The sequence below is a fragment of the Scheffersomyces stipitis genome, chromosome 7 (assembly GCF_000209165.1).
Source record: "Scheffersomyces stipitis CBS 6054 chromosome 7, complete sequence".
Lineage (NCBI taxonomy): Eukaryota > Fungi > Ascomycota > Pichiomycetes > Serinales > Debaryomycetaceae > Scheffersomyces > Scheffersomyces stipitis.
This window is the reverse complement of record NC_009047.1, coordinates 633,240-658,466: the sequence shown is the minus strand read 5'-3', so window position 1 is coordinate 658,466 and position 25,227 is coordinate 633,240. Positions and strand designations below refer to the sequence as shown.

General features: G+C 40.0%; 13 protein-coding genes across 13 annotated transcripts; 6 read left to right on the top strand and 7 right to left on the bottom strand. All coding sequences in view use genetic code 12, as the record gives it.

Annotated features, from left to right (window-relative positions):
* Window positions 1-91: 91 nt before the first annotated feature.
* On the top strand, window positions 92-1,570 carry PICST_18070 (predicted protein; the record flags this gene model as incomplete). Its single annotated transcript, XM_001386282.1, has 2 exons — window positions 92-647; window positions 669-1,570. Coding segments are annotated over 2 exons (1,458 nt in total), but the record flags the coding sequence as incomplete, so codon positions are not given.
* A 792-nt stretch (window positions 1,571-2,362) lies between these two features.
* Window positions 2,363-2,759, bottom strand: PICST_36994 (predicted protein; the record flags this gene model as incomplete). Its single annotated transcript, XM_001386100.1, has 2 exons — window positions 2,363-2,565; window positions 2,717-2,759. The coding sequence occupies 2 exons, from the start codon at window positions 2,757-2,759 to the stop codon at window positions 2,363-2,365; spliced, it is 246 nt and encodes an 81-aa protein (XP_001386137.2).
* Window positions 2,760-3,031: 272 nt separating this feature from the next.
* Window positions 3,032-5,710, top strand: PICST_63104 (conserved hypothetical protein; the record flags this gene model as incomplete). The annotated part of the gene is made up of 1 exon (XM_001386281.1): window positions 3,032-5,710. One exon carries the CDS (start codon window positions 3,032-3,034, stop codon window positions 5,708-5,710), a length of 2,679 nt encoding a protein of 892 aa, XP_001386318.2.
* A 172-nt stretch (window positions 5,711-5,882) lies between these two features.
* On the bottom strand, window positions 5,883-7,895 carry SEF2 (putative transcription factor; the record flags this gene model as incomplete). Its single annotated transcript, XM_001386099.1, is given in 3 exon segments — window positions 5,883-7,421; window positions 7,440-7,522; window positions 7,568-7,895. The coding sequence occupies 3 exon segments, from the start codon at window positions 7,893-7,895 to the stop codon at window positions 5,883-5,885; spliced, it is 1,950 nt and encodes a 649-aa protein (XP_001386136.2).
* A 1,618-nt stretch (window positions 7,896-9,513) lies between these two features.
* Window positions 9,514-10,362, top strand: SNM1 (SNM1-like protein; the record flags this gene model as incomplete). The annotated part of the gene is made up of 1 exon (XM_001386280.1): window positions 9,514-10,362. One exon carries the CDS (start codon window positions 9,514-9,516, stop codon window positions 10,243-10,245), a length of 732 nt encoding a protein of 243 aa, XP_001386317.2.
* A 103-nt stretch (window positions 10,363-10,465) lies between these two features.
* On the bottom strand, window positions 10,466-12,651 carry PICST_85290 (hypothetical protein). The gene is made up of 3 exons (XM_001386098.1): window positions 12,032-12,651; window positions 10,852-11,962; window positions 10,466-10,797 (listed from the first exon to the last, which is right to left on the bottom strand). Exons 1-3 carry the CDS (start codon window positions 12,179-12,181, stop codon window positions 10,493-10,495), a joined length of 1,566 nt encoding a protein of 521 aa, XP_001386135.2. The 5' UTR covers window positions 12,182-12,651; the 3' UTR covers window positions 10,466-10,492.
* A 1,027-nt stretch (window positions 12,652-13,678) lies between these two features.
* HST3 (NAD-dependent deacetylase HST3 (Homologous to SIR2 protein 3)) lies at window positions 13,679-14,704 on the bottom strand (the record flags this gene model as incomplete). The annotated part of the gene is made up of 1 exon (XM_001386097.1): window positions 13,679-14,704. A coding segment is annotated over one exon (1,026 nt), but the record flags the coding sequence as incomplete, so codon positions are not given.
* Window positions 14,705-15,935: 1,231 nt separating this feature from the next.
* SNF1 (carbon catabolite derepressing ser/thr protein kinase) lies at window positions 15,936-17,898 on the bottom strand. Its single transcript, XM_001386096.1, has one exon. It carries the CDS (start codon window positions 17,705-17,707, stop codon window positions 15,965-15,967), a length of 1,743 nt encoding a protein of 580 aa, XP_001386133.2. The 5' UTR covers window positions 17,708-17,898; the 3' UTR covers window positions 15,936-15,964.
* Window positions 17,899-18,348: 450 nt separating this feature from the next.
* On the bottom strand, window positions 18,349-19,068 carry RBM25 (Probable RNA-binding protein; the record flags this gene model as incomplete). The annotated part of the gene is made up of 2 exons (XM_001386095.1): window positions 18,349-18,630; window positions 18,667-19,068. 2 exons carry the CDS (start codon window positions 19,066-19,068, stop codon window positions 18,349-18,351), a joined length of 684 nt encoding a protein of 227 aa, XP_001386132.2.
* A 494-nt stretch (window positions 19,069-19,562) lies between these two features.
* PICST_49700 (uncharacterized conserved hypothetical protein) lies at window positions 19,563-20,498 on the top strand (the record flags this gene model as incomplete). Its single annotated transcript, XM_001386279.1, has 2 exons — window positions 19,563-19,700; window positions 19,899-20,498. 2 exons carry the CDS (start codon window positions 19,563-19,565, stop codon window positions 20,496-20,498), a joined length of 738 nt encoding a protein of 245 aa, XP_001386316.2.
* Window positions 20,499-20,871: 373 nt separating this feature from the next.
* Window positions 20,872-21,714, top strand: CAT5 (DMQ mono-oxygenase/Ubiquinone biosynthesis protein COQ7/CLK-1/CAT5). Its single transcript, XM_001386278.1, has one exon. The coding sequence runs from the start codon at window positions 20,889-20,891 to the stop codon at window positions 21,642-21,644; it is 756 nt and encodes a 251-aa protein (XP_001386315.1). The 5' UTR covers window positions 20,872-20,888; the 3' UTR covers window positions 21,645-21,714.
* Window positions 21,715-21,936: 222 nt separating this feature from the next.
* Window positions 21,937-23,085, bottom strand: HMC4 (hypothetical multicopy protein; the record flags this gene model as incomplete). Its single annotated transcript, XM_001386094.1, has 1 exon — window positions 21,937-23,085. One exon carries the CDS (start codon window positions 23,083-23,085, stop codon window positions 21,937-21,939), a length of 1,149 nt encoding a protein of 382 aa, XP_001386131.2.
* A 374-nt stretch (window positions 23,086-23,459) lies between these two features.
* NUF2 (Myosin-like protein NUF2 (Nuclear filament-containing protein 2) (Nuclear division protein NUF2)) lies at window positions 23,460-25,043 on the top strand (the record flags this gene model as incomplete). The annotated part of the gene is made up of 2 exons (XM_001386277.1): window positions 23,460-23,771; window positions 23,904-25,043. The coding sequence occupies 2 exons, from the start codon at window positions 23,460-23,462 to the stop codon at window positions 25,041-25,043; spliced, it is 1,452 nt and encodes a 483-aa protein (XP_001386314.2).
* Between the last annotated feature and the right edge of the window lie 184 nt (window positions 25,044-25,227).

Sequence of the window (25,227 nt, the reverse complement as noted above, 5' to 3'; positions counted from 1 at the left end):
AGGATATAACATTCTCCAAGTAGGCCAACATTTTAGAGATCAGAATTAGTAAAGCTAGAATCATATTCACTACGGCATAGACGTTTCAAGGATGGATTTCATAGGTGAGATTGTTGAGCATGAAATAGAAGCTCCATCTCTGACTATAGACGTTGAAGTTGGCGGATTTCCAGATCCATCTAAGTCAAGAGAGAAGAAAGTCTCTAGATGGAAGAAGAGAGTACAGAAGAAAGGAACGGAGGATGCTGCCAAACCTCTTCGAGAATCTGCAAATAAGGTGAAAAATAAAAATGTAGTAAATGATCTTACGGAAGCTGAAAAGATTCACCAGGAGAATATGGATAAAATTGCGAGTATGACAGAAGAAGAAATTACTCACGAAAGAGAAGAACTCTTACAAGGGTTGGATCCTAAGTTGATCCAGAGTTTGCTTAAAAGAACTGAGTCTAGAATCCAAAAGCAAGCCGATCATGTTCACGGAGACAGTTCCAATCATGGTGACCATGGACATGAACATTCAGAAGGGTATAATGGGTGGATAGGAGGAATGAGAACCAAAGAAGGCATGTCTGATTTGTCGCAGTTGGATCCAGAGGATGTAGACAAAGCTTTGGGAATCAAACAGCTAAACATAAAAGATGATTTTGGTGACACTGTGGTAGAAAAAGATATAGAAAAAGACAATAGCCTGAAAGCAAGCGAAAAGCCTAAAAAGTCAGTGACATTCAACGAAGTAGCTACGGTAAGTTACGAGGACTTGGATGGTGGCATAGAGCTTGATCCCAATGGCTGGGAAGATGTAGAGGACCTTCATGAGATGATCCCCAATATCCCGCACACAAACAATGAGAACGAGATAGCTCCAGAGGAATACCAATTACTCACAGAAGAAGAGGAAAACAGGATGGATGTTCATTTTCCAAAACCTAAACCTGTAGATGATTTGGATTTGAACGACCCAGATTTCTATGACAAGCTTCACGAGAAGTATTATCCGGATCTCCCCAAAGAAACGGATAAATTGTCGTGGATGACGAAGCCTTTGCCCAAACAAACATCTACCACCTACGAGTCTGTGGCAGATATGAGATTTAACTTTCATGGTGACTTGATTGAACTACACGACGAAACGAGCCCACAAGCGAATCCCAAAAACGAGATTCCAACGTATATGGGGTTGCACCACCATGCAGAAAATCCTCATTTGGCAGGCTATACCTTGGCAGAACTTGCGCATTTGGCTAGATCTGTAGTTCCGAGCCAGAGATGTGTTAGCATCCAAACTCTCGGCAGAATTCTTCACAAGTTAGGCTTGCACAAGTACGCTGGTGTATCCGTAGAAGAAAACGACGAAGAGGATAAACATTTTAATGAAAACGTCAGAGAGATGGTAGCAAGTTTCGAGAAGATGTTATGGGACTTAATCGATCAACTTCGTGTTATAGAAACTATTACAGACGCTGCAGACGAAGCCAAGACGAAAAATTTATCTGTGAGGAACTATGCTATCGAAGCATTATGGTTGTGGAAGAAGGGCGGAGGTAGACCTGAAGAGTATGAACAAACTGAAGAAGAATTGTTGGCACAAGCTGTACAACAGCAATAATAGTAATAGCACGCAGCTTTCGATAGAGTATTACAATGTAAATATCAAAGAGTAACTAATAGAGTAAATGTAAATATCCAGATTTTCAACTTAGCAATAGAGAATAACTCATAGTGAGTATCACCAGTTCGTTTTAACACGGCCATTCGATCTTGTAATGAGCAACCTACCACAACATCAGGGACAGTGTTCCAAAATGGTAGCTCTTCTCAAAACGAGAAGAACAGTGAAATCCATCTGGAAGACGTCAAAGATGTCTTTATGTGGTAGAAAATCAAGTATACCTGAATTGGAAAATGAAAATATCAAAACGACAATTCCATAACCAATTCACCCGATAATTACACTCCACTAGATCTTAATGAACAGCCGTTTGAGGACATTTCAGACTTTTTCTTCGCATATTGACACATTGGACCGATGGATCAAACTAGATGAGTTTCCGGAGGAAATTCGTATCGGGCAACTTAAGTTTATGCGATTTCTCTCGTTGTCTACAGGGAAGTACATTGACAAAACGTATATTAACTCTGCTTAGCAACACGTCGAAGGCGAGAAAAGGAACAAAAGCAGAAATTGGAAATATAATATCTAAATCTAGCCATACAAGGTGAATTTTCCATTTTCCGGGTAACCCAAACTCACGTGATTTGCAACGAAACCTATCCCAGTAGGGGTATAAGGCATAGTCAGAGACCGGGAGTAACGAGGTTATGAATCTGGTCAATTAGATCGAACCGATATAATGGCATCGTCTCAACCGACGGTAGCACCGTAATCGGTTCTGTTGTTGTGGCCATCGCCTCCCAAAGCAGCATAGGTTTCTCTGTATGGATACTGCAGGATAATCCAGTATGAATGGATCAAGCCAGGGAAGTAGCCCAAGATACAAAGCAAAATGTTGATCCAGAAGTCGGCAGAACTAAGGCCCCTTTTGACAAGAACGGGGACAGGAGGGACTGTCAGAGTCAGTAAGAGAAAACGAAGAATTGTACTAGCTGAATTGACAGAACCACCAGGTAATTCTACATTATGCTAGTAGAGACTTTGTGTTACTTTCTAACAGGTTAGAGCAGCGACACAAAGTCAGAACGAAATGCTGATACGTACGGAAGAAGCCAACGAAGACAAGGAACCAATCGCGTGAATGCATTGTGGTAATTGAGGAGCAAACAAGAAAGAATATAGAAAGAAAATAGGGACGTAAATTGGAATATGAATCAAGGCTAAATTTAATCAAATTGAATGATGGTCTCCGTATCACGTGAAATAATTGAAATGTCTCACAGTTGAACGACATTGTTAGGGAATTACAGGTATGAAAAGTGAAAAGCGACATTTTCACTACTCCATACTTTTCAATACTGGATATTCTCTATTTCGATATATACTAAAATCCAGAAAACACGTTCTGCCACCGTTTCAATGCGTTTTGCTTCCTTGTGGACAATTGCGCTTGCACTCGTGACAGTTTCGGCGGTATTGCTTGAAGATGCGTTTTCAAAGGAAGCTATCCAGCACATCTACGGCACATTGAAGCTGTATTCAGTGATAAAAGCCAACAAAGCCATTGGTTTCAACGATCGGAGCCAATTCATTTCCATACAGTTGGATAATCCCAACTACCTTGAATGGTCTGTGGAATTGAGCTCTTTTCCGGCTTTGAATGATTTCCATTTGGCACAGAACCACAATTTGGCATATCTTTCCAGTAGTGAACAGGCCAGCTTGTATCTCTTTGAAACGGCAAGCGGTGTCTATGTACGTGAGATTAAGTTGGTATCTCCTCCCGTTAAAGTGGTAGACTTCTTGAACAGAGGCTTGTTAGTTTTGACATCTAATGGTGTATTACAATATGTCAAACATGAATCTGGTGAAGTCAAGACAGTATACGATTTCGATCAACCCACCACTATTCTCTTTGATCTGAGAGACGGTTTTGGAAGCGTTATTGCAGGAAAACTTCTATTGAAGATCAATGCCTTAGCTGAAGTTGTTTCTGTTTCAGAAAGCTTGCCAATCATAAATGCCAAATTATTTAAGGATGGCGTAGTAGTCACAGGAAATGATGCCGTGTACAAATTCGATGAGAATGGTACCGATGTTGTAGAAATTACAACAGGCAAAGTCTTAAATCTTGACATCATCAACAATAACTATTTGTACACATTCACAAACGATTCAGTCATTTTATATTCCATCAGTGCGAAGAACAATCTAGAAGTTTCTGAGACTTTGACCACTTCTCTGGAAATAGTAAACGTTTCATACGAGAATTTTGGTCTCAATGACTTCATAATTGTGACTACTAAAAACGGTCGCAAATCCGTTTACGACTTAACTGACTTTTTGGTTCTTGACGAACCCTCTAGCATTAAAATTGTCGATACAAAAGTCGAGCAATTGTACACTGATGACTTTATCACTGTGTTCAATGGTAACTACCAGTTGGTTTCCATAGGTCCAGATGTCAACGGGAAGATTTTTGACTTGAGCAACGGCCATTTGGTTAAAAATGTGGTTTCTGTGAACCAATTCGTATCTGTCAATAGTAAGTACTTGATTATCGACAAGCCCGAGTCACAACAGACACTCAATGAGTTCCACCATCTTCTTGAAGATGCTAACACTGGCTTCATTGTTACCAATTGGCTACTCAGAGTCAAGAGACACTTGAGTGAATTGGGCAAGTATGTAGTTTCATTTTTCGCAAAGGTTGAAGATACAGAAACTATTAATGCTGTCGAGGGAGACGAATTCGGTTTTGGAAAATTGATTATCTTCTTTGAAGATTCTGCAAAGGCTATCATAGCTCTAAATTCAGTTGATGGAACTTTGGTATGGAAGAGCACGGCAGTTTTTGATGGATCATTTGTTGAACTCATTACCTATCAAGACAATCTTGTAGCATTGTTTTCTCTGGGATTGTACTTCATCAATAGTCGAGATGGTTCTGTATTGTCTTTTGAACAGCTCGGCGAAGAGTATTCTGGATTATTCAAATCTTCGTCTAATGAAGAAGACTCTTCCAAGATTATCTTGAAGAAGGAAAACCAATTCAGTATCTTCAATGGTACTGATGAAAACGATTTGTTCTTTGTTGATAACGATGATACCACAGTTTCTGGGTTCAAGATTTCTGCAGGAGACTCCAGTTCCTTTGGTACCTGGAAGTTTTCCAAATCAAACGAAAAGATTATATCGCTTGCTTCGAAACCATTCTCGACCACTACCTCTTCCTTGGGTATCTCATTGGCCAATAAAGATGTGTTGTACAAATACTTGAATCCCAACGTTATCTCTGTTTTGACAAAAGATAATGAAAATGAACAATTGAAGTTCTACTTGTTGGACGCTGTTACCGGCAATTTGTTGCATTCGTTTGAACACAAGAGAGAAGAGGTTGTGGATTTCAGTTCCATCAATTTAATTATGGATGACAACTGGATTATCTACTCTTATTTTGTCATTGCACCATCATTAGAGCAAAGATTCAATGTTATCGACTTATTTGACACAGAGAAAAGCTTGAAGAAAGATAATGCCAACTCTGTATCTGAATTTAGTCACAATTCTACTATTGACAGCTATTCTATCAAGTCCTTCATATTCCCGGAAAGAATATACGGCATGTCATCTACTCAATCTCTATACGGAATCACTTTGAAATCGATTATAGTAGCAACAGAAAATGGTGCTTTGATTGAGATTCCAAAACATCTACTCAATAGTAGAAGAATTGACGACAGAGAATTGACACAGGCTGACTTCCAAAGTGACTTCAAAATGATTCCTTATGAACCAGTTATTGCTAGAAATGCGTTCCAGATTCTCAATCACAAACACCAATTGAAAGTGACCAAAGATGGCAACATTTTGACTAGACCTACACATTTCGAATCTACTTCGGTGGTCTGTTATTATAATGATTTCAATCAATTCTGTACAACCGTTCAACCATCTTCTTCTTTTGATTTGTTGAGCAGAGGTTTCGACAGCGTGAAATTGTTGATAACAATTGCCATCTTGTTTGCCGTATATCTCGGCTCGAAGCCGTTTGTTTACAACAAAAAATTAAATGCTCAATGGATTGACCGTGCATAAATACTTTTATAGAAAACTCACAATATAAGAATGAAAAAGCGACGAAAATCAATCAAAAAATGACTATGCTCTTTGGAACTTAGAATCAAAATGTAAGAATAATACTAAATGAGGACGTCTGCTGCTTCTACATATTAATTGTTAAATCCAGATTGTCTATTGCTTCTACTTACTAGTAAAATATAGATTCGTTACTTTGCAAGTAATCAATCATATCCATTCTATTGTCTTTGATCCCAAAAACATCCCAGTTAATTTCTTCGTTATTTATTGTAGTTTGCGTGTGTTCGTTTTCGTAGATGAGCCAGATCATCTCGTAGTTCAAACTTGCAATGAGATAGCTCTTCATCTTATTTATAAGAAAAAATGAAGGTACAACTTTGTCATTGTCATTATGTCTCGTCATTTTCAGGATGATAAACTTGTTGTCTATTTTGTTGAACTTGTGAAGAACCTTATTCAATCTAGCATTCAAAAATTCCCAGTCCTCGTTGTTCTTACCACCCATGATGATGTTGTCGTACATCTGGTTGAACTTTTCTTTGACAAGCTTGTAGTCTGAGATCGAGTTCATGATTGGAGACTTGAATACTCTGAGCATGATCAACATAGCCAATTCAATAGGAAACTTATAGTGAATAGGCAATTGGTTGAAGTTCAACGAATTGTCCTGGAATTGCGATGAGAAGATGATAAAACAACTTTTCAACACTTTTGTAATATAATGTTTGTATTCCAAAATTGTGATATCAGACTTAGATAAGGAATACACAAACAATTGCAATTTGGAGAACTCAATTGAAATCTTGATCAAATTATTCAATACAAGTGAATTGTCATCTCTGACCAATATCTTGTTCAAGTCATCAATGATGATTTCAAACATATTGAAGTTAATCAATTTGGACGTATTCAACTGGTTAGGCAATAACGAAACCGACTCGCTGTTATTTCCTATCAAAATATTCATGTTTTCGTTCAATTTTGATTGGATCATAGAGATCTTCAAGAGTGAGTTTATGTAATGATCACCTTCAGACGTCTTGTTCAAGATGTCTATGTTAGAGGATTTGTTGATGATGTAGTCCTGGGTAAATCCGTTGTAATTATTGTTTGATAAACCCAAGTTTATGAGCCAGTAGTTGGAGTTGATGTTGATGAACTTATATATTCTTTCTCTGATTAGGTTGTCAAGATTGACCTCTTGTGAGATGTTCATTTTGGTCTTGTGACTGAATTCATTGATGAACTCCAACTTGTGCAATCCAAATTGTAACGACAATGCCTTCATTGTCGAAATGAACTTGATACACAAGTTGTCAGAGATTTTGGAACTAGTGTTGGGCAATGGCCAAGTGGTCAAAATCAACAACGACGAGATGACGTACACTGACCTTGGAGTTTGGAGCCAGCATTTCTCGACAACTAAAGATTTGATGTGTTCAGACAAGATACGGTAGCTTGGAGCCGATTGGTCTACGGGGTTGTTTAAATATGAAGTCAAGATTATGCACCAGAAAAGCAAGTCATTCTCGTTTGCAAACGTCTTCAAATTTATCGATTTGAAGAAGTTGTCTGGAAAAATGGGCAAAAACTGGTTGAAGTTCCGTTCGTAGTTAGCAAAGAGTCTTGATGCAGTTGCGTTCGAAATAGCAAACGATTGCAAGCTTTTATTTGCAGAAATGGAAAATACAGGTTCGTTGTCGTTTTCCTGTAAGCCATAGTCCACAGGGGCTGTCAACGGTATGGCGAAGTCTTGAGGGGTATTGATGCAAGATTGGATTTCGGATACTGGTGGGGTCTCCGAGCGGGCTCGTCTACAGAGCTGGTTCTTTTGCTTTTGCTGTTGTGCTATACTTTGAATGTCAAGTCCGCTGCTGGCTAGTTTTTCGAACAAGGCATTTCTTCTGGAGATTATCTTTGCCATGACCTGTTTTAAGTCGGAGACTTCGTCAGCAAGTTTTTCAGCCAAATCGATAGTCGATCTGTTAGTCAGCGGTGTTATCACTTCCAAGACACAGTTGATCTTGTGTTTGGCACAGTGAGTGCAAGGCAAAGGATTGGTTACCAGAGCATTACATTTGGTTTTATGTTTGCGGCAGCGAATGCAAGACTTGAGCACCTTGGAGCCAGACAGCAGCGCCGGTATTATCAACCTTAGACGGTTTTTCAGTTGTGTTTGCATGGGCATGATCATTGGAATTGTGTGGAGTGAAGCACAGGTAGGAGTAGTGGTAGAACACGTAGAATAGTTCTGTTGTGCTGGTATGGATTACTGATAGTATCTTCAGATTTCAATGAAGTATCAGATTAGTTTGAAAGTTTGGATTTCTGCGATTTTAGTGAAACTGTGAATGTTCAACTGATCAAGTATTCTTGCTATATGGTATACTGAATGTAATTTTCGTGCCTGTTCTCTGCTAGTAGTAGATGTCTTCGGAGATATCGTCTTCTGGTCAGTGTCAACTGTTGAAAGTTTTGAGCGAAAGTGGGAGGATAACGTTCAACGCCTAAAAGATGAAAGGGTTGCGTTTATATTCTTCCGTTTCGTAGCTACTATCTTCCAATCCTCTGACACGGTTACTACAAGCCAATAGCTATTGGCCTGCACTTGAAACTGTAGCCGTGATCCGCTTATCGGTACTGGAAACAGGATTTGAAAGTTGGTCAGCAGGTTTTGTAGAGTTCCCATTGGCGGAGTGCGGGTTGTCCGAATTCCGGAGAGAATTGCAAAATTTGGCGTTGCGGTTTTTGCATCTATCTGTACAAGACCAGAAGTAAGAAAGTATGGAACCGGTTTCATTGGCCGAAGATGAGGGGTCTGGCTGGGGTAGCCGAGAGGGGCTGGCAGGGATTGGTAGATGTGGTGTAACTGTATAATTATACTTTTCTGGGAGATTTCGATTCCACGAAATTGTTAGCCTAACTCTGAAGCTGTAGAAATGAAAAATTTGTACTACTAAATTTCAAGTCCATTTAAGTGATAAAAGTAGAAAATAGCGATGAGAAATACCAGCTCCTACGGTCTGTATCTGCTCTATATCTGCAATATAAATCGACTACAAACATATCTACGGCTGGCTGAGTCGGGAATTTAGCCCTATTCTCCTAATTTCGTTTTGCACTCTTCGTCTGAGAATCGAAACTTCCACCACAGACATATTCGGTCCGTCTGCAGAATCGATTGGCCCTGAGCTCACCTTAACATCTCCAGAATCGGCTTCAACGTCGGACACACATTTTCATCTGGCTTATCGGAAATCGTAAGATACTCCTTACTGGGAGTGGCTATTACGTACGTGGACTTTCTCTGCACTGCCACAGGCTACAGTTCTAGTTCTGCCGGTGGGACAACCTGGCTGGTTACACTTTTATTGAATGGTTGTGATGGCCATTCTACCCACGGCAAAAATGAAGATTATTGAATTTTCAAACGAAACTCTCTCCTCAACTGGTTGTTAGCTCTACCCGTAGTACTCTATTGTGTCTGTCTTTTATGCCATTGCGTTCGAGCCTCAAACCACACCACAGCCTGTACCGAATTGCCGTACTTACGCTAGACAATCCCGTCTTTTTTATTGGGAGTTGTAAAATCGTCAGTCCCTGTCAATCGGAGCAGATACGACTAACAGACTCTGCTTCCGTTGTCTGATGTTGTCATCTGACCTGCCGTGCTCAGTCTAACTTTCCAGTTGGTGCCGTTTCAACGTTGAAGTTGCAGCCAGTCACGTGCAGCTCAGCTCGATATCTAAATCTATCTACGGTCTACAACTCTGAATCCATAAATTCTCTTTCTTTCAGCAATGTCATCTGTAAAACAGACTCTGTTGAACCAGAACCAGCTCACAGCATTACATCTTTACGATGTGGCGCATTGCCTTCCCTTAAATCCGCTCAACAAGCAATATTCGCTCAATTTCCTGGACTTCTTAGTTGAAAAATCCATTAATCTACCTCCCAACCCAACAGTAACTCACAAGTTTTGTCGTAATTGCGGCGTTATATTGATTCCAGGGCTTACTCTTAGTTTGCGAATCGTATTTAGAAAGAAAACCAAACTGAAAAAGTCCAAAGAATCGGTGATAAGAGCAAATTCTAGTGAAGATTTTAAGCTGAAACCTATACGAAAGTTGAGGTATCGTTGTCTTCAATGTAGAAATCTTGAATACGACGATTCTTTGATACAACGAAACGAAAAGAGACTATCCCGACTCGAAGCGAAGGAATCTTCCAATGAAATTATGATTGGAAATTCAAATTCTGTCTCCAATAGCAATACACCTGAACCCTTCAGAGCTGAGTGGAGCCCACTTACGAACACAAACGAAGTATCCAAGGATATCAAAGTCAAGAGTAATAATAACAATAGTAAAAGAAACAGTGACAACATCACAAAATCGAATAGTAAGTCAAAAGAAAGATCAAAGAAAAGAAAACAGAATAGTTTGTCTTCCATGCTTCAACAGAAGAAGCAACAGAAAGAACAGGAGTCCAAGACCAATTCCTTGAACCTCATGGAATTCATGCAAGGATAGAGTACCGTCTCATGATTCATGAAGAAGCAAGTTCAATAAAGCATAAACTAAGAAGCATATTTTAATTACAATATGTTGCCTCCATGAAATACTTCATTCAATAAAATCTTCTATAACAAGGATACTAGTAGGAATTTCATAATAGAAGTATACTACTAAATATCTTATAATAATGTACACTATGAAGGTAAAGCAGTTCTACAGCATTTTACTAATCAAGTTATAACTTCACATACATTTTTGTAAATTATTGTTGATCATCATCTTCAAGAGTACTCTCTCGAATAACATGTCTGATCCAACGCCTTCTTCTATAAACATTTCTTGGAACGTCGTTCTTTTCGTTATCCTGGTCCAAGACATGGCCGTCTTGGTAATCGTAATCGTAAACCCATTTTTCGTCGTCGTCAATCATCACGAGATCCTCAATATAATTTTGTCTCACCCATTCGCCTACTTCGAGGTCTAGTTCCCATTTACTATCAGCAAACTTCCAGTTCACTGGTGGCATCACATCGTTGATCGATGATTTCTTGTTCAATTTTATGTACCCTTTCTGCTCCGGAGATATGACGGGAATCAACCCCACGGAATCGTTATCATCACTATTTCTATCTGATGCGGCTTGTTCGTGTTCGTGGTTCTCGTGCTTGTCAGCCTCTGCAAGGAAATTATAGAGTCCTCTGTTGAATTTTCTCGTAGCCGTGTTGACTGTGTAGATGTTGTTTGTAAAACCTACCAAATCCCACATCTTCGTCTTGTTGTCCAACCTTTGGAGCTCAAAGATCTCTACTAGTTTTATATCCTTCGAGTCCAAATTAATAACATACCCCTCGTCATTGAGTTTGGGAGGTTCTTGAGCTGATTCCAAGTAATCAACGAATTTAGATTCAACATTATTAGACATCTCCAAGAACGTAAGTCTGGTGTCTTCGCTGTAGAGCCATTCCAAAATGCGACTACGACAAAATGGATGGAAAGCGATGACAAATCCCCAGACAAATACAATTGTCATGCCTTGAACTACGTAAAAGTGGCTAGCCAAATATGACAATAGTCCAGGCATAACAAACAAATTCGTCACTACAAACACCAAAACAGTCAAAAACACCACCGACGAGATGTTCTCGTCTTTAAAGTACAAATAATCTTTTGTTAGCCACATGACAAAGTCATAGACAGAGATATAGATCGTTTGCAGGTTTTGTAAATCTGTCAAGTTAAGCACAAACTCCCTTGAAAACTGGGGAATTGGGCCAGGGACCTTACATTTGTGCAATTGGTAAGATGCTGGCTCTGGATTGCGTTCTATGTACTCTGACAAATACGACGAATCTGGTGGATACATAATGAGATAGTGCGGAATAAGCACTCTCACGAGAAGTAGCACCAATGGAAGAACTGTCATGAGGTACGGCTTGAGAATTAGATGTGTTGCAATGAGCAAGACTCCTACAGTGTAAAAGGGATGGGTCCAGCTGAAGAAACGGATGATGTTGTCCGTCATGACAAAACTATTCGTCATACGTTTATTCAATTCAGTTGAGTTGTTGGACATGATCGCCATCAGTAACGGAGGACGCAGTTTCTGCATTTCGATTCTATCAAGCATCTGGCCAGTACGAGCATCCGACACATCCATCGGTATGATCATCTCTATGATTTTCTCCATTAACTTATCAGCCATATACGAGTTGTTCAAGAAAGACGAACTGGGCTTCTTTGTGAGAGAAGCTGGGTTGCTGGAAGCTGAGACGGAATTGGCTACGGCTGCTGCAGTCGCTACAGATTCCTTTCCGTAATTCCACAACGACGAGAAGTCCATTGTGTTGAGCCCAGAATTGCGCCTGTTTGGTTCTGGCTGCGATTTCGCTTTACCGGCTGTATCTGGATCTACGACGAGGATGTTTTCAAAGAATGACGATACCAGGTCCATTTTAATTAAGTTGATTGAAGTAGATGATGTGGTTGTATAAGATTTGGAGATGATCTATGGGTGTATTGTAATATTATTGATGAATTGACGTTAATATCTAATAAATATGATGATGATGATACGATGGATGTGGAGGTCTGTGTATATCTTCTGATTATAGTAATTGATCTGGAGTACTTTGGAAGATCTTCAGAATCTAGATGAATATGGAACTACACCAAATGTTGTAGTTCAGTTTGTGATATTTGCTTGCTTTATTATAAGTACTGTCTGAACTCTATGAACTAATCCTGGTACTACCACAATTCCTCAATTGCCAGAATGATTGCTAGAGGTTGATACGATGACCTTCACTATCCAAACGGACCTCCAGAGAAGATATTTGATCTGGATGGATCTGATTATCTGGCTTCAATGACGAAATCTTTACGTTTCGAGCCTTAAAATCCCAACCTTACAATCTATCCTCACAATCTAAGACTATGGGTAAAAGAAGAAATGATGAATAAAAGTAGCATTCCATTCAAAAATATGGAGTAATAAATAGCAAAATAGAAAAATGGTCTGTCTCAAAATAGTAAGTGCCGAGTTTGTGTCATCTCTGGGGTACGAAAGTTGGGAACAGTCTGAGAGAATTTGCTTCTTGGAAATCAACAAAAAATGGTGAAAAGCTTGCTGCTTCAATATATTCATAGATACTGGAGCTTATGATTCAGACTCGCTTCTAGTTCAGTGAGAGTCATGGAGAATTTGAGCGAAGAATCAATCACTTCTTCCATGGACTTAATCCGCTTAACTATTTTTTACCAAAAGATCTCCTATTGTGACACTTGGCAGAATGTTGAACAGCTGCTGTTGGGTGTAGCAGAACATGAGTATCTGGACGACATCAGATGTTGGGCATGTATATTCTGCAAGCGTAATTGTAGATGTAGTTGTCAATTAGTTTGATTAAGCATCTCATTGCTGAACTCATTGCTGATTCTTCTAAATTTAACTTATGCTCTGATTCCCATAACCACTCTAATTTCGTCTAGAAGACTCACATCTTATCTTTACATCTCTCAAAATCAATCTATGCTATTAAATACAATCGGACGAGGCCGGAGAACTAAATAACCTATAATACATAGCACTTTCGTAACGACATACTCTCTATACTTTTATTCTTTTGTAGAGAGTTTCTTCCGGCTCGGCCTTGATCCTTCTTTTGATTGATTGGTTCAACTTCGAGGACGAGTAGAGTCTCAACGCTTGTAACTCAGATTCCTGTGTTGCTTCCTGTTTGACCACCACTTGCTTGTTGACTTCTACTGGCTCGGTGAAGCTTGATAAAGGAGATGGAAGTTCGCACTTGATAGGCTTTGCCTTTTGTTGGTTGATATTCTTTCTTTTGAGCACGGGTCTCTTCTTTTTGGTAGGAGTAGGTGGCGGAGTCATTACATCTACCTCTTCCTTCACTTCTACTTCTACCTTGACTTTCTTCGTTGTTTTCTTGTTATTCTTCAACTTCTTGGAGTCCAACTGTTCTTGAGTCAAGAACAAGTCTGGCACTTCATTCTTCAAGAGCCTCACAAACGAGTCGCAGTCGCTGAGAATCTCGTAGTCAAAAACCGAATCCCATTGCTTAGCTAATGGTGTCTTGTTGATGAAAATGACTTTTCCGCCTTTGGCGTGAACAGATGCAGAGAGTGATCGTACCAACTTCTTGACCCCGTCCACTTTGAGCGAGGTTCCCATGACGATCAACATATCTGGCTTTGCCCTGATGTCTACATTTAGCCCCTGAGCAAGTATTTCGGACTGGGGATGGTGTTCTCCATACAACACGATGTCTGGACGAAGAAGCCCGATGTTTCCAGTTAGTCTTTTGCCGGAATAGAGTCGTTCCTCGTACTTTTCATAGCACTTGGAACATTGTGGATTGAGTCCCTCAGCCAACTGGCTCTGGTATTTTTCGTTCCAGTCAAAATTGGTGAAACAGTTGGTACAAGACAATTTATGCAAGTTTCCATGGAGTTGTACTACATCCAAGTTTTTCCAGTTCTGGACAAAATTCTTGTGACAGGTGTCAAACTCACTCAAGTTGATGCCCATGTTGAGGTTGATGGTCGACTCGAGCGAGTCGATATTTTGGGTGTAGCATCTGAGAAGTTTGTTTTTGTCCTTGAGGATCTTGATGAATCTGTGCGTTTCTGTGGGTTTTGCTACGAGGGTAGATTTGTACAAGCCTTCCATAAAAGTGCAGAACACCGCCAACGACATTTCGTTGCGGAAGAGCGAGATGTCAAAGAGGTCTTGGCCCTTCACCACAGTCTTGGGGAACTTGGTTCTGACCATATTGTACAAGCCGTCAGATGAGCGGAAATCAGGGATTCCAGCATTACAGGAGATGCCTGCTCCTGTTACTACAGTGGTTCGTTTGGCCTTGAAGATGTGCTTGAAGATCTCGTTGAGACTGATCATGTCTTCGGCGGGGACGTCTGCCGACGTCTTCCGCTCAAGAAGGTCAATTGTCAACATGCTGGTGGAGAAAGAAAGCACTTATTTGAAGAAAATTCAAGATTTTAGTAGTCAGATGAAATGCGAAATCTGGTGAAATCGCAAATATGAATGTGCACGAAGTATGAGGCGCTGACTATTTGGGAAGGGTCCGAATACAAGAAGCCGGACAGAACGTTGAAGTGAGAATCTGGCTCTACGGTGCGAAGGTAGAGCTACAAGGGCTATAGTAGCGTGCTATATGGCAGTGTAGGGTAGCTTGCTTTTCCAGTGAAAGCGGATATTAATATAAGGAGTAATGAGTGGAAGAAACAAGGTGCAAAAGTGGTGCAAAAACTGTTTCTATGAGGTGGAAATTGTGGTGCAAGAATTAGTTATTGACAACCTGGTAGTAATATTTCAGACGATAAGGCTGTGCTGGAATTGGCCCTATTTGAGTCTAGTATAGAGTCCCTTTAGTATGGTACTACCAGATGAAATCTTAGGGGGTAAATGGGATACAGAAGTTCGGAAAAAAGACAGTTCTATGGCAAAAAACAGGTCTATACTCCAAAAACGACTTCGTACAACAATTCTGAACTCTTTTTCAGCTCAAATACTTTTCTGATTCGCTCTGGCTCAAATGCTAAAGAAAACCTTCAAGTCTTCACATTTTCCTCCAGCAAAATGGGTGCTAATCTTTTGGCTTTTAAACGTTAACTGCGAATAGATTTTTTCTGCTCCTGCCTACTGCATCTAATTAACCGATTTAATAGTTACAAAATCTGCAGGAGTGTTTTGTTTTTTCAGACAATTATTCCTATTCAGGAAGACTAGGACACGAATTTTCACACCCTTTGGGACACGAAGGAGTCGAGATGTAAACACAGAGTCTGGTGGAAAAACTTCCAACATCTGAATTCGAGTCACTCCGGTGACGTAGAAGCTCCTCAAGCCTCAAAAGGTGAAACTCCCATGGCCATTGCTCAATTCCCACATAATTGACATAATTGACAATCTCCCATAAACTCCTAACTCACAAATCTACATAATTTCAGTCTTCAACTCAAATCCCTACAGCTTCAATGCCTGCCCAATGCGGCATCTGCCACCTGACCTAGCCCCTGAGATTCAGCCAATCATGTCAACAGCTGCCTTGAATCAATTTCATGATTTTCATGTGATGATAGTCATGTGATTACCATCACGTGATTCATACTGACTCAAGCTAAGTATTCTCTCATGTTCTTATCTATTCTACACTATTGTATGTCTCGTATCTCATTGCTCTACATATCTCTATCATCCGCTTTGACTGTTCACTGCCAACTCCATGATCAACCTCGTGGCCAAATGCAAAAACGGATAAGCCGAAAATGAACTTACTTCATCAGCATCTTGTTTAAATGAAGACTGTTCACCAGACGTTTCCCAGCCGTCAAACTTGAAATCTACCAAGTAGTTGTTTGGCTCCAACTGGAAAAGCTGGATCTGCATCTTCATCAAGTTAGGGGCCTGTTCCATTTCGCAACTGTCGTATCTCCATCTGACCTTAATGGTCCATAACTCCTCTTCTGTAGGTTTAGCCCACTCGGCACCCAAATTCTTGAGAGCTCTGTAGATTTCTCCCATAACATCCAAGGGATACGATCTAGATCTGATACCAAAATGCCATCTTGTCTTCAGTTTTCTGGAGGAAACTGGGTTGATTACGGCTTGATTATTGTGTTCCATCATGAATGCTCTATGAATAGAGGGCAACGATGAGGGCAATATGGCAATGGTGGAGTTAGGTAACGTCGACAAATCAGGAACAGTAGCCAAAGTCTGGTATGTAAGCGACTGTTGAACTCCTGGAGCTGAACTAGTAGAGCTGTTGATGAATGAAGGAGGTGGAGATTGTGACAAGAATGAGTCGACCTTCTCAGATTTAGACTTTTTCAAGTCCTTGACCAATGAATGGTTTTCCTTCATCAACAAATAAGCATCAAGAATCTCGTTGGACTGTTGCAGAGGTGTAGACAGCTTGTTACACTTCTCGATGACGTTGATGATCTCGTATCTGTCGTAACCCATGGCCATTGTAAGGGCTGTGATGACGTCTTCGTCGACGTCGATCTTATTGTGCATAGTCTTGGACAAGTCGGGTGGTAGCAAGTAGTCGGCTATATCCTTCTTGAACCATTCATCTTCCATTATCTCGTGGATGGTGATTCTGTTCAAAGGATTCACCACTAACATTCGTGTCAACAAGTGTTTAGCGCCGGCACTCAAATAGTTTGGCAATGTGTAAACCCCGTTGGAGATCTTCTTGAACAACGCTGGAATAAAGTCGTCGTCAAATGGAAGTCTTCCACAAAGCATAACATACAAAATGACACCCGAGGACCACACATCCACTTCCGGACCAGCGTACAATTTACCTGAGATGACTTCTGGAGCAGCGTAGTTTGGTGAGCCACACGACGTCTTCAAGAAGTTCCCGTCAGTCATGATATTGGAAAGACCAAAGTCGGCAATCTTGACGTTGAGTTGATCATCGAGTAACAAATTCTCGGGCTTCAAGTCACGATGGACAATCTTATGTCTGTGGCAATATTCTACGGCAGCAATGATCTGCTGGAAAAACCGTCTTGCCTCATCTTCAGGCATCTTGCCCCGTTGCACAATGTAATCGAACAATTCTTTGCCTGCAAACTCGATTACCATGATGATCTCGTCCTTCAGCTTAATGACGTCGTACAACTTGATGATGTGGGGGTGTCTCAACAAACGCAAATACGAGATTTCTCGTTCAATACGACCCTGCATATCCGACTTGGCCAACGTCTTCTTGTTGATGATCTTGAGCGCTACTTTCTGGCCCGTAGTTGTGTGTTGTGCTAACTTCACTTTCCCAAAAGAACCCTCACCCAATGTCTTGATCACCTGGTACTTCCCAATACGGTTGGCCGGATTGGAATTCGCGTCTATGGGGGTGGGCTGATCGTGATGTTCATGGTGCTGATGGTGGTGATGATGGTGGTGGTGGTGTTCTTCAACCATGATGAATTGTTATGAATGAACCAAAATGAAGATGAAATTGGAGGAGAATTGAAAATCTTGATATAGAAAATTTCAAAGTAGGATCAACAATTCAGTTCGGCAAGCCAATGGTTTATATAGAATATATGGAATTACACGGTGATATGAATTCAACGAACGGATTACGTGTGTCGTATTTCGCAAAGAAGATGTTATCTAAATTGAATAATTTAGTTTCATTTATTGTTGAGATTTAAAGGCCAGCTACAGAGAAAAAGATGACTATTTGGTGCACACACGACTCTGGCTCGAATAAACGGAAATGGCGGAGGCATACAAATGGATGTTCTTATGGAGTTATGTGACTCTTGTTGGTGTATATTGTTGACATGAGTTGTGAGAACCGCTCAGTTGGCTTTGAAGGAATTTGAACCAGTATCTGTAATTTTACAGCGAGCTTCTACTCCAATTCCTCTCAAGTCTATATGAGGTCACCTGATGTATACACATGTGACTTATACCGATAACGACTTCAATTGTGTATATTCCTCTATTCCAAGATCAATATTACAGCATTGTGATTTGCAAATATAAATGCATATCCTCTTAGTCATCCCATTCATAATAAATATAATACATGTTCGTCTATTCGTTCCTCAATTTCATGTTCTGGCTCTTTCTCGCGAACGGCTGCGATCTCGGGTGTCTCGTCTGCGACCTCTTGCCCCATACCTATCTTTGTCTCTGTACTCATCTCGGTCTCTATATTCTCGTTCTGGATATCCATTGCGGTCTCTGCTTGGCTGTTTATCTGTGCGAATTCGTTCTCTACTTCTCTCTCCCCTTACTCCTTCTCTTTCTCTCATAACTCTTTCTCTGCTCTGGCTCTCTCCATAGCTAGATTGAGTACGATTGTAGTTAGTTCTGCTTTTCTCCACCTCCACCTTCGTTCCACTCCTATTATAATTCGTTCTTTTGACACTTTTCTGCTTCTGCTCCATTTCCTTCTTCCGCTCCTCGAGAATCTCTTTCGGAATCCCATCAACGTCGTCCTGGGCGCTGATCAATAGCTTCCATAACTTTTCACAGAAAACAAGTGACTCTTCCTTGCCCAAGAAATCTTGTACTTGAGAATGGATCCCCTTGATGTCTGGATTTTTCTCGTTGGCAACCAAAAGCTCGTACACGTAATCGGCTACAATATCGTCGTCTGGCAAATGTTCCGAGATTGTTCTCGTAATCCAGTCCTTTATTATAGGAAGATTCACTTTGGTGACATCTACTTCAACTTTGAAACATTTCGGATACTTTGTTCCAGAACGGTCTTTTGTCGCTTGTTTCTTGACAAACTCCAGATCCACCTCGTTTACACGATACGACATAATAACCAGCTGTCACAACTTAGACGATCTTCAAGCTTAAAAACAGTTTCCTTCTTGAAGCAATTTTGTAGCAACTCCGATACTGGGTCACGTGAATTTTCACCCATTTGGGGTTTTGTATGTGACGAGAATTTTGCGAGTTGCAGCGTGTCTGGCAGCTTTTGCAGTTTCTTTGGCTGCAAAAAGTACTTCTCCACATTTCAAGCAAAACTCTATAAAAAGGCCAGGCTTTGTCCTCGATTCTTCTAATTGGTGTATCTTCTTTTCTCTTCTCCTCTTTCCAATATTGTCGTTGCATCTGGCTGGTTTTGTCGTTAATCTCAAGTCGCTTGTCTCTGCTAACAATCACTTCTATCTTAATGTCCAACTCTTCAAGCTATTCAAACAATAATGCCTATTATCGTGGCATCAATAATGAAAATGAAATTGTTTCAAATGATTCATCTGTCATGACTAATTTATCGTTTTCAAACAGTCCATTTTCTCTGAAAGCTATGAGCTCTTCGCGTGGAAAGTTATGTACGCCTAGAGCATTATTAGCTGTCGAATCGTTGGACTCTGATAATGGAATTGACTACCTTCCTCTGACTCTTAAGGAAAGTATCTGGTCGACTTCTTTCAGATCTAATCGGGTAGACATCTTCCTGCCAACAGTTAGTCCCGTTGAGATTTGTACCTTGGATCGTCAGAATCAGTACGAACAGAATCAGTACGAAACTCAAAGATTAAATAGTTCCAGAACAATTGGTTATGCTTCTCTGAAATCGAATTATGATCATTTTGGAGAAGCTCAACCAAAAAGACTTTCATATTCTTTGGGCTCAACTCAGTCGTTCAACTCCTTGAATTCTGCTCCAATTACACCAGAATCACCTACTGCTTCTAACTATAAGAGAATTCATACAGGGTCTATTGGAAGTCCACATTTATGCCTCACGTTTAGAACGTACAAAGGCACAGTTTTCACAGTTCCTCCTAACTCTAAGTTCTTTGTTATTAAATCGTACAATATTCTTGACGTTACTTCCTCGTTTACTCACAATATCTGGACTTCCACTGACCTTGGAAACAAAAGGTTGAATAAAGCTTACGAAGAACTTCTGTTCACTGGCAACAAAGACAATTGCGGCAAGGTTTTTCTATTTTTTCTGGTCAACTCCTCGGGCAAGTTCTGTGGGGTTTGTGAGATGAAAGCTGGCATTGATTTTAATAAAACCAGTGATATTTGGATGGAACAAACTCGCTGGAAAGGTGAATTCCCAGTTGAATGGTTGCTCATAAAGGATGTTCCCAATAGGTTCTTTCAGCACCTTAAAATTCCTTCGAATGAGTACAAGCCGGTTACGAATTCAAGAGATACTCAAGAAATTCCATATGACATTGGAGTATCAATGTTGAAGATTATCAGTTCTTTCAAGTACAATGGATAGTTTGAAGAAGTTTATGAAACAGTTCGTTATGTACTTATGATATAATTCTGGTAATTATTTTCTAAAAACTACAAAATTCCAAAAAACTCTACTTATTTATAACGAATTAATAGCTAATAACAATGATTGACTAGGATAAACCACTGAAGTTATAAGCTCTTCTATTTTGTCGGTTGAATTTAATCAGCAGCTGGACACTTTCAGAATTAATGAATAGAATGAAATTGTTTGGGTGCTAAAGTTGCGAATTCCGACAAGCGACAGGCTAAAAAAAAAAGATTTTGTACGACCAAATCGAACGATTCTGTACAAGAGGATCAACTTACAAGGAATAAACGATTTTAAAGAAAGAGATAGATATTTCTTTTGGTTCAGCGTTGGTTTTTCAATATGCTTACGAGAATAGTTTACAAAGAGACTCCCGTGTGTCGTCGATACTTTTCAACTATTTCTCGCAGGTTCCAAGAAGCTTTATCCAGTGAAGACAAGGAAGCAGCAAAGAAGTATTATGGAGATGATGTAAACTATGGAGAATTGTCGAAAGCCCAGAAGGCATTTCTCGATCGAGTAATTCGAGTTGACCAGGCTGGTGAATTAGGAGCCAACTACATTTACATGGGGCAGTATATGGTCCTTGCCAGTAAGTATCCTCATTTGAGACCAGTCTTGAAGCATATGTGGGAACAGGAGATCCACCATCACGATACATTCAACAAGTTGCAGACAGAGAGAAGAGTAAGACCATCTTTGTTGACTCCGTTGTGGAAGATAGGTGCCATAGGAATGGGAGCTGGAACTGCTTTGATCAGTAAAGAGGCTGCTATGGCATGTACTGTAGCTGTGGAGACGGTAATTGGCGGCCACTACAACGAGCAATTGCGTGTATTGATGAACCAGTACAACGTCCCTGTCTACGACAAGAGTACGGGTGAACAATTGAGTGGTGATGAAATTAATACGGATATAGAAATATCGCCAGAAATCTCTAGTTTGAAAGATACGATCAGCGAATTCAGAGATGAAGAACTCGAGCATTTGGACACGGCCATTCAGCACGATGCCAAGAAGGCTGTTCCGTACATGTTGTTGACTGAGGGGATCAAGATGGTGTGCCGTGGTGCTATTTGGACCGCAGAGAGGGTGTAGACTAGTTGTAGACTCATATGCCTTGGTATATGTATATAGTATATATGAGAAATGATAGTAAAAAGCGCAGTACAAAGAATTAGAAAAAAGTAAAAAGCGACTGATGGAATCATCCCAGTATAGAAACAGTAGCATACATGCACAAACAAGTAACTGATCTGGTGCCAGCATTTGTCTATGGAAGTTATCGGTGGGTACATGTTTTTAAGAAAATCACGTGACTCTTAGATGTCGTATATATTGCCCGTGTTTTTCTGGAAGATTTCTGATCGTTATCCAACAGCAGCTTATTTTATTGTGAATAATGATTACTATTACTCTTACCCCTTCTGTGTTTTGAATTCGTTCTTAATTTAGATGAATCAGAATAAAATTTACAAGAGTAACCAAGTGTACTTTTCATTTTCTTTTCAAAAGCGTTGACTGAAGGGTATTGAAAATTGTCCTTGGTCATAAAATCCTGATAATAGAAGTTGACCGTAGCGGCAGCAATAGTACGATTGCCTTCATGTTTTTGGTTACAGAAGTGACTAATGGCACAATAGAGATCGGCGGGATGGCCGTTAAGAAATTGAATTATACGGTCATAATCATGAATGTTTGTACCTCTAAATTCTGAGATATAGTCTTGACACATTGGATTGATTCGGCGGCGTCTTTGCACTTCCTCAAGTATAGAATTGGTTTTGTCGTAGTCTGCATTTTGCGATGTGTACTCAAGTAGATCTTCAAGAGTAATAATATGGTCTCGATTGACAGCAAGGATACGCAAAGTGTTATTGCGATAACGTCCAATAAGAGCATCCTTCCAGCACTCGTAAAAATATTCTAATTTATCACCACGGAGTCCGGTTTTGGATTGGAAAGTGTTCCAGTCGACTTTGAAATTGGCTTTAGATAAGGCTCTATAATCCATCTCGTTGTTCAAATCCTGAATAGCCCTGGACCAGAGTTCAGCGCTGGTCTCATTGAGCGGGGGTAATTTTTTCCAATATTCATGAATATGTTTCTGAGATTTTCTAATCACCCTTTGAGTTCGCTCAAAAAAATCGAATCCATCTAGAGCAGTGGTTTGACTTGTTCTAAGCGATGGAAAGGTTTCAATTTTAGGTGGAACACTGGTGTTTTCAGTAATGTCTTTACCAGCAAGCACAGAACTGGACTCAATACTCGTAATAAGATTAATATCACTATCAGTACTCGTAATGGCGGAATCACCGGTATCTTTCTCAGAATCGCTCTTCTTGGTTAATATAATCAGTATAAGTTCATTAACTTGAGATTGCTGTTGAGCATAAAGCTTTAGAAACTTAGCTTCATAATCCTCTAATTGTATCTTAATCAATTCTGCGATATTATCTACAGTAAGAGTTTTGGAGCCGTGACTTTCTGGCGGTGCCGATCTACCAGCCGACAAAACATTTGTAGATAAGTTGGACATTTGACATTTATTGGTTCGACTTGACTTTTGACTTAAATCTAGTGGGAATTAGTAGTATATACAGGTATAGAATTTATGTATACTGCTGGATTTCCCTGGATAAAATTTATTCAAATTTTAGCATAAAAGAAGAATTAACATATAAATTATATATTGGAAACAGTTGGAATCAGCAGCAGCTATATATGCCATCTGTATATCCCTGTTTTGGTGGGGAATTTAGAGCATTGCGCCATACTCTGTTTAAAGTGTAGATTCAGTTTCTATCCAAGGAAATTCGATCCTGCATAATTTCCTTCAGATCAGCTCTTTTTGTTTACATTTGGATTTACAATCTTTCAAATTAAATACTTATCTCTACTCTTTCACCAACAATGTCGCGGCTCAGTACGATTTACAGGACTGGGACGCAGAGCAATCGTCGGCTACACCAGCTTACACAACAGGATGTGTTTCCGCTACTTGATGTGAAGGAAATAACGATATGTTTACAAAGCTGTGATTTCATCGCTACAGAAGAGTTGGTTCTGAAGCCTACGAGTCAGTTCATCCGTTCCTTGTTTGAACAGTTTCTCGACACGTTCATGGGATTGCCTATAGAGGCACTCCTGAACAAAGTACGCGGATTGAATCAGCAGAACGATTTGAAAAATGGCACAACAAACGGAAGCAACGGAAATGCGGATGTGACTGGTAACCAAAATGAAGCTGTTGCTCATAATGGTGATGGCAATGGTGATAGAAATGTTGCCAGTAATGCCAATAGCAATGTAGTTGTATTAAATGGCGACTACGGTCACGAAAACGGCAGTAGTCAGAATGATAACGAAGAAGACGAAGATGATACTGTTGAGGCTCTTAACCTTATAGGTTTACATAGAGCAGCGTACAAGTTCTTCCAGGGGTGTGGTATCTACGATTTGACGATAATGGATATTGTGCGACCGGATCCGTTCAAAACTCGACGGATACTAAGTGCTGTCGTCAACTATGCTCGTTTCAGAGAGGAGCATTCGGCCGAGTGCGAGCAGTTGGTGATGGAAAGCGAAGCCAGCTTAGAGAAGATCAGGCAGTTGCAATCGGACAATGATAGGGTTGTTTCGCAAATTCAGGGGATCAAACGTAGAATTGAAGATGACCCCAGCAGCAGCGAGAAGAAGGCTACACTTAAACAGGTCAACTCGTATAACTTGAAAGTCGAGTCTGAGCTAAAGAAGTTGAAGAAGGCGCAGGAAATTGTCACTCTCGAACACATGCAATATAAGGAGGAAAAAGCGAGGTTGATCGAGAAGCTAGATGATGTTCAATATCTTGTATTCGAGTCTCTGAAAGAAGTTGATAGATTGAAGGCTTACTCGGAAACAGACTTGACTATATTGCAAAAAATTATATCTGATCTCAAGAGCCAATTGTCTGAATTGCAGAATGCCTACAATGAGTTAGATCAACGAGACAAGAATTTATCCGTCACAATCGACTCTATTCAAACTGTAGAAAATGAGTTGAAGAATCTCTTTCGAATCTTGGAAGAAATCTCCAACGATATTTCCAAAGAACGAGAAGCCTCAGCCAAGCTTTCTGACGGTCAAGAGTTCTTGGACCAGCTCAATTTGCGGACAAATGATCTTGTTAGGCTGATCCAACAAGTACAAAGACAGTTGAACAACATGCAAGAAAAAACAGATAAGTTGCGAGCTCAGGCTGACGAAAGAATCTCCAAGAGCCAGCAGATGTTGACCAAATACAGACAAGACTATACTAAGTTGGTGGAAGAAAGAAACTTGAAGGAAGAAGAGTACAACAAGAAGAAAGAATTAATCAGTGAGATAGAAACCAGCATCAGTAAGAAACAGCTTGACTACCAGATGGAAGTCAGAAACACCGAGTTGAAAGCTGCTCGTCTCAATGCTCATATCAAGCTCTACTTGGACGAAGTGGGAAAGAAGATACTCAACTAAGGTTGATCGTAATTGTAATACTATGAATTGTATATTAGAGTATATTGACGTTGTATAATACCATAATTGTATATTAGATATTTGTACCACAATCTTATGATAGTTCATGATAACTTCGATTCAAAATACTCTGTAATACCTTATGATATATGTATATTTTTGTCATAAATCGTTAATATAATGG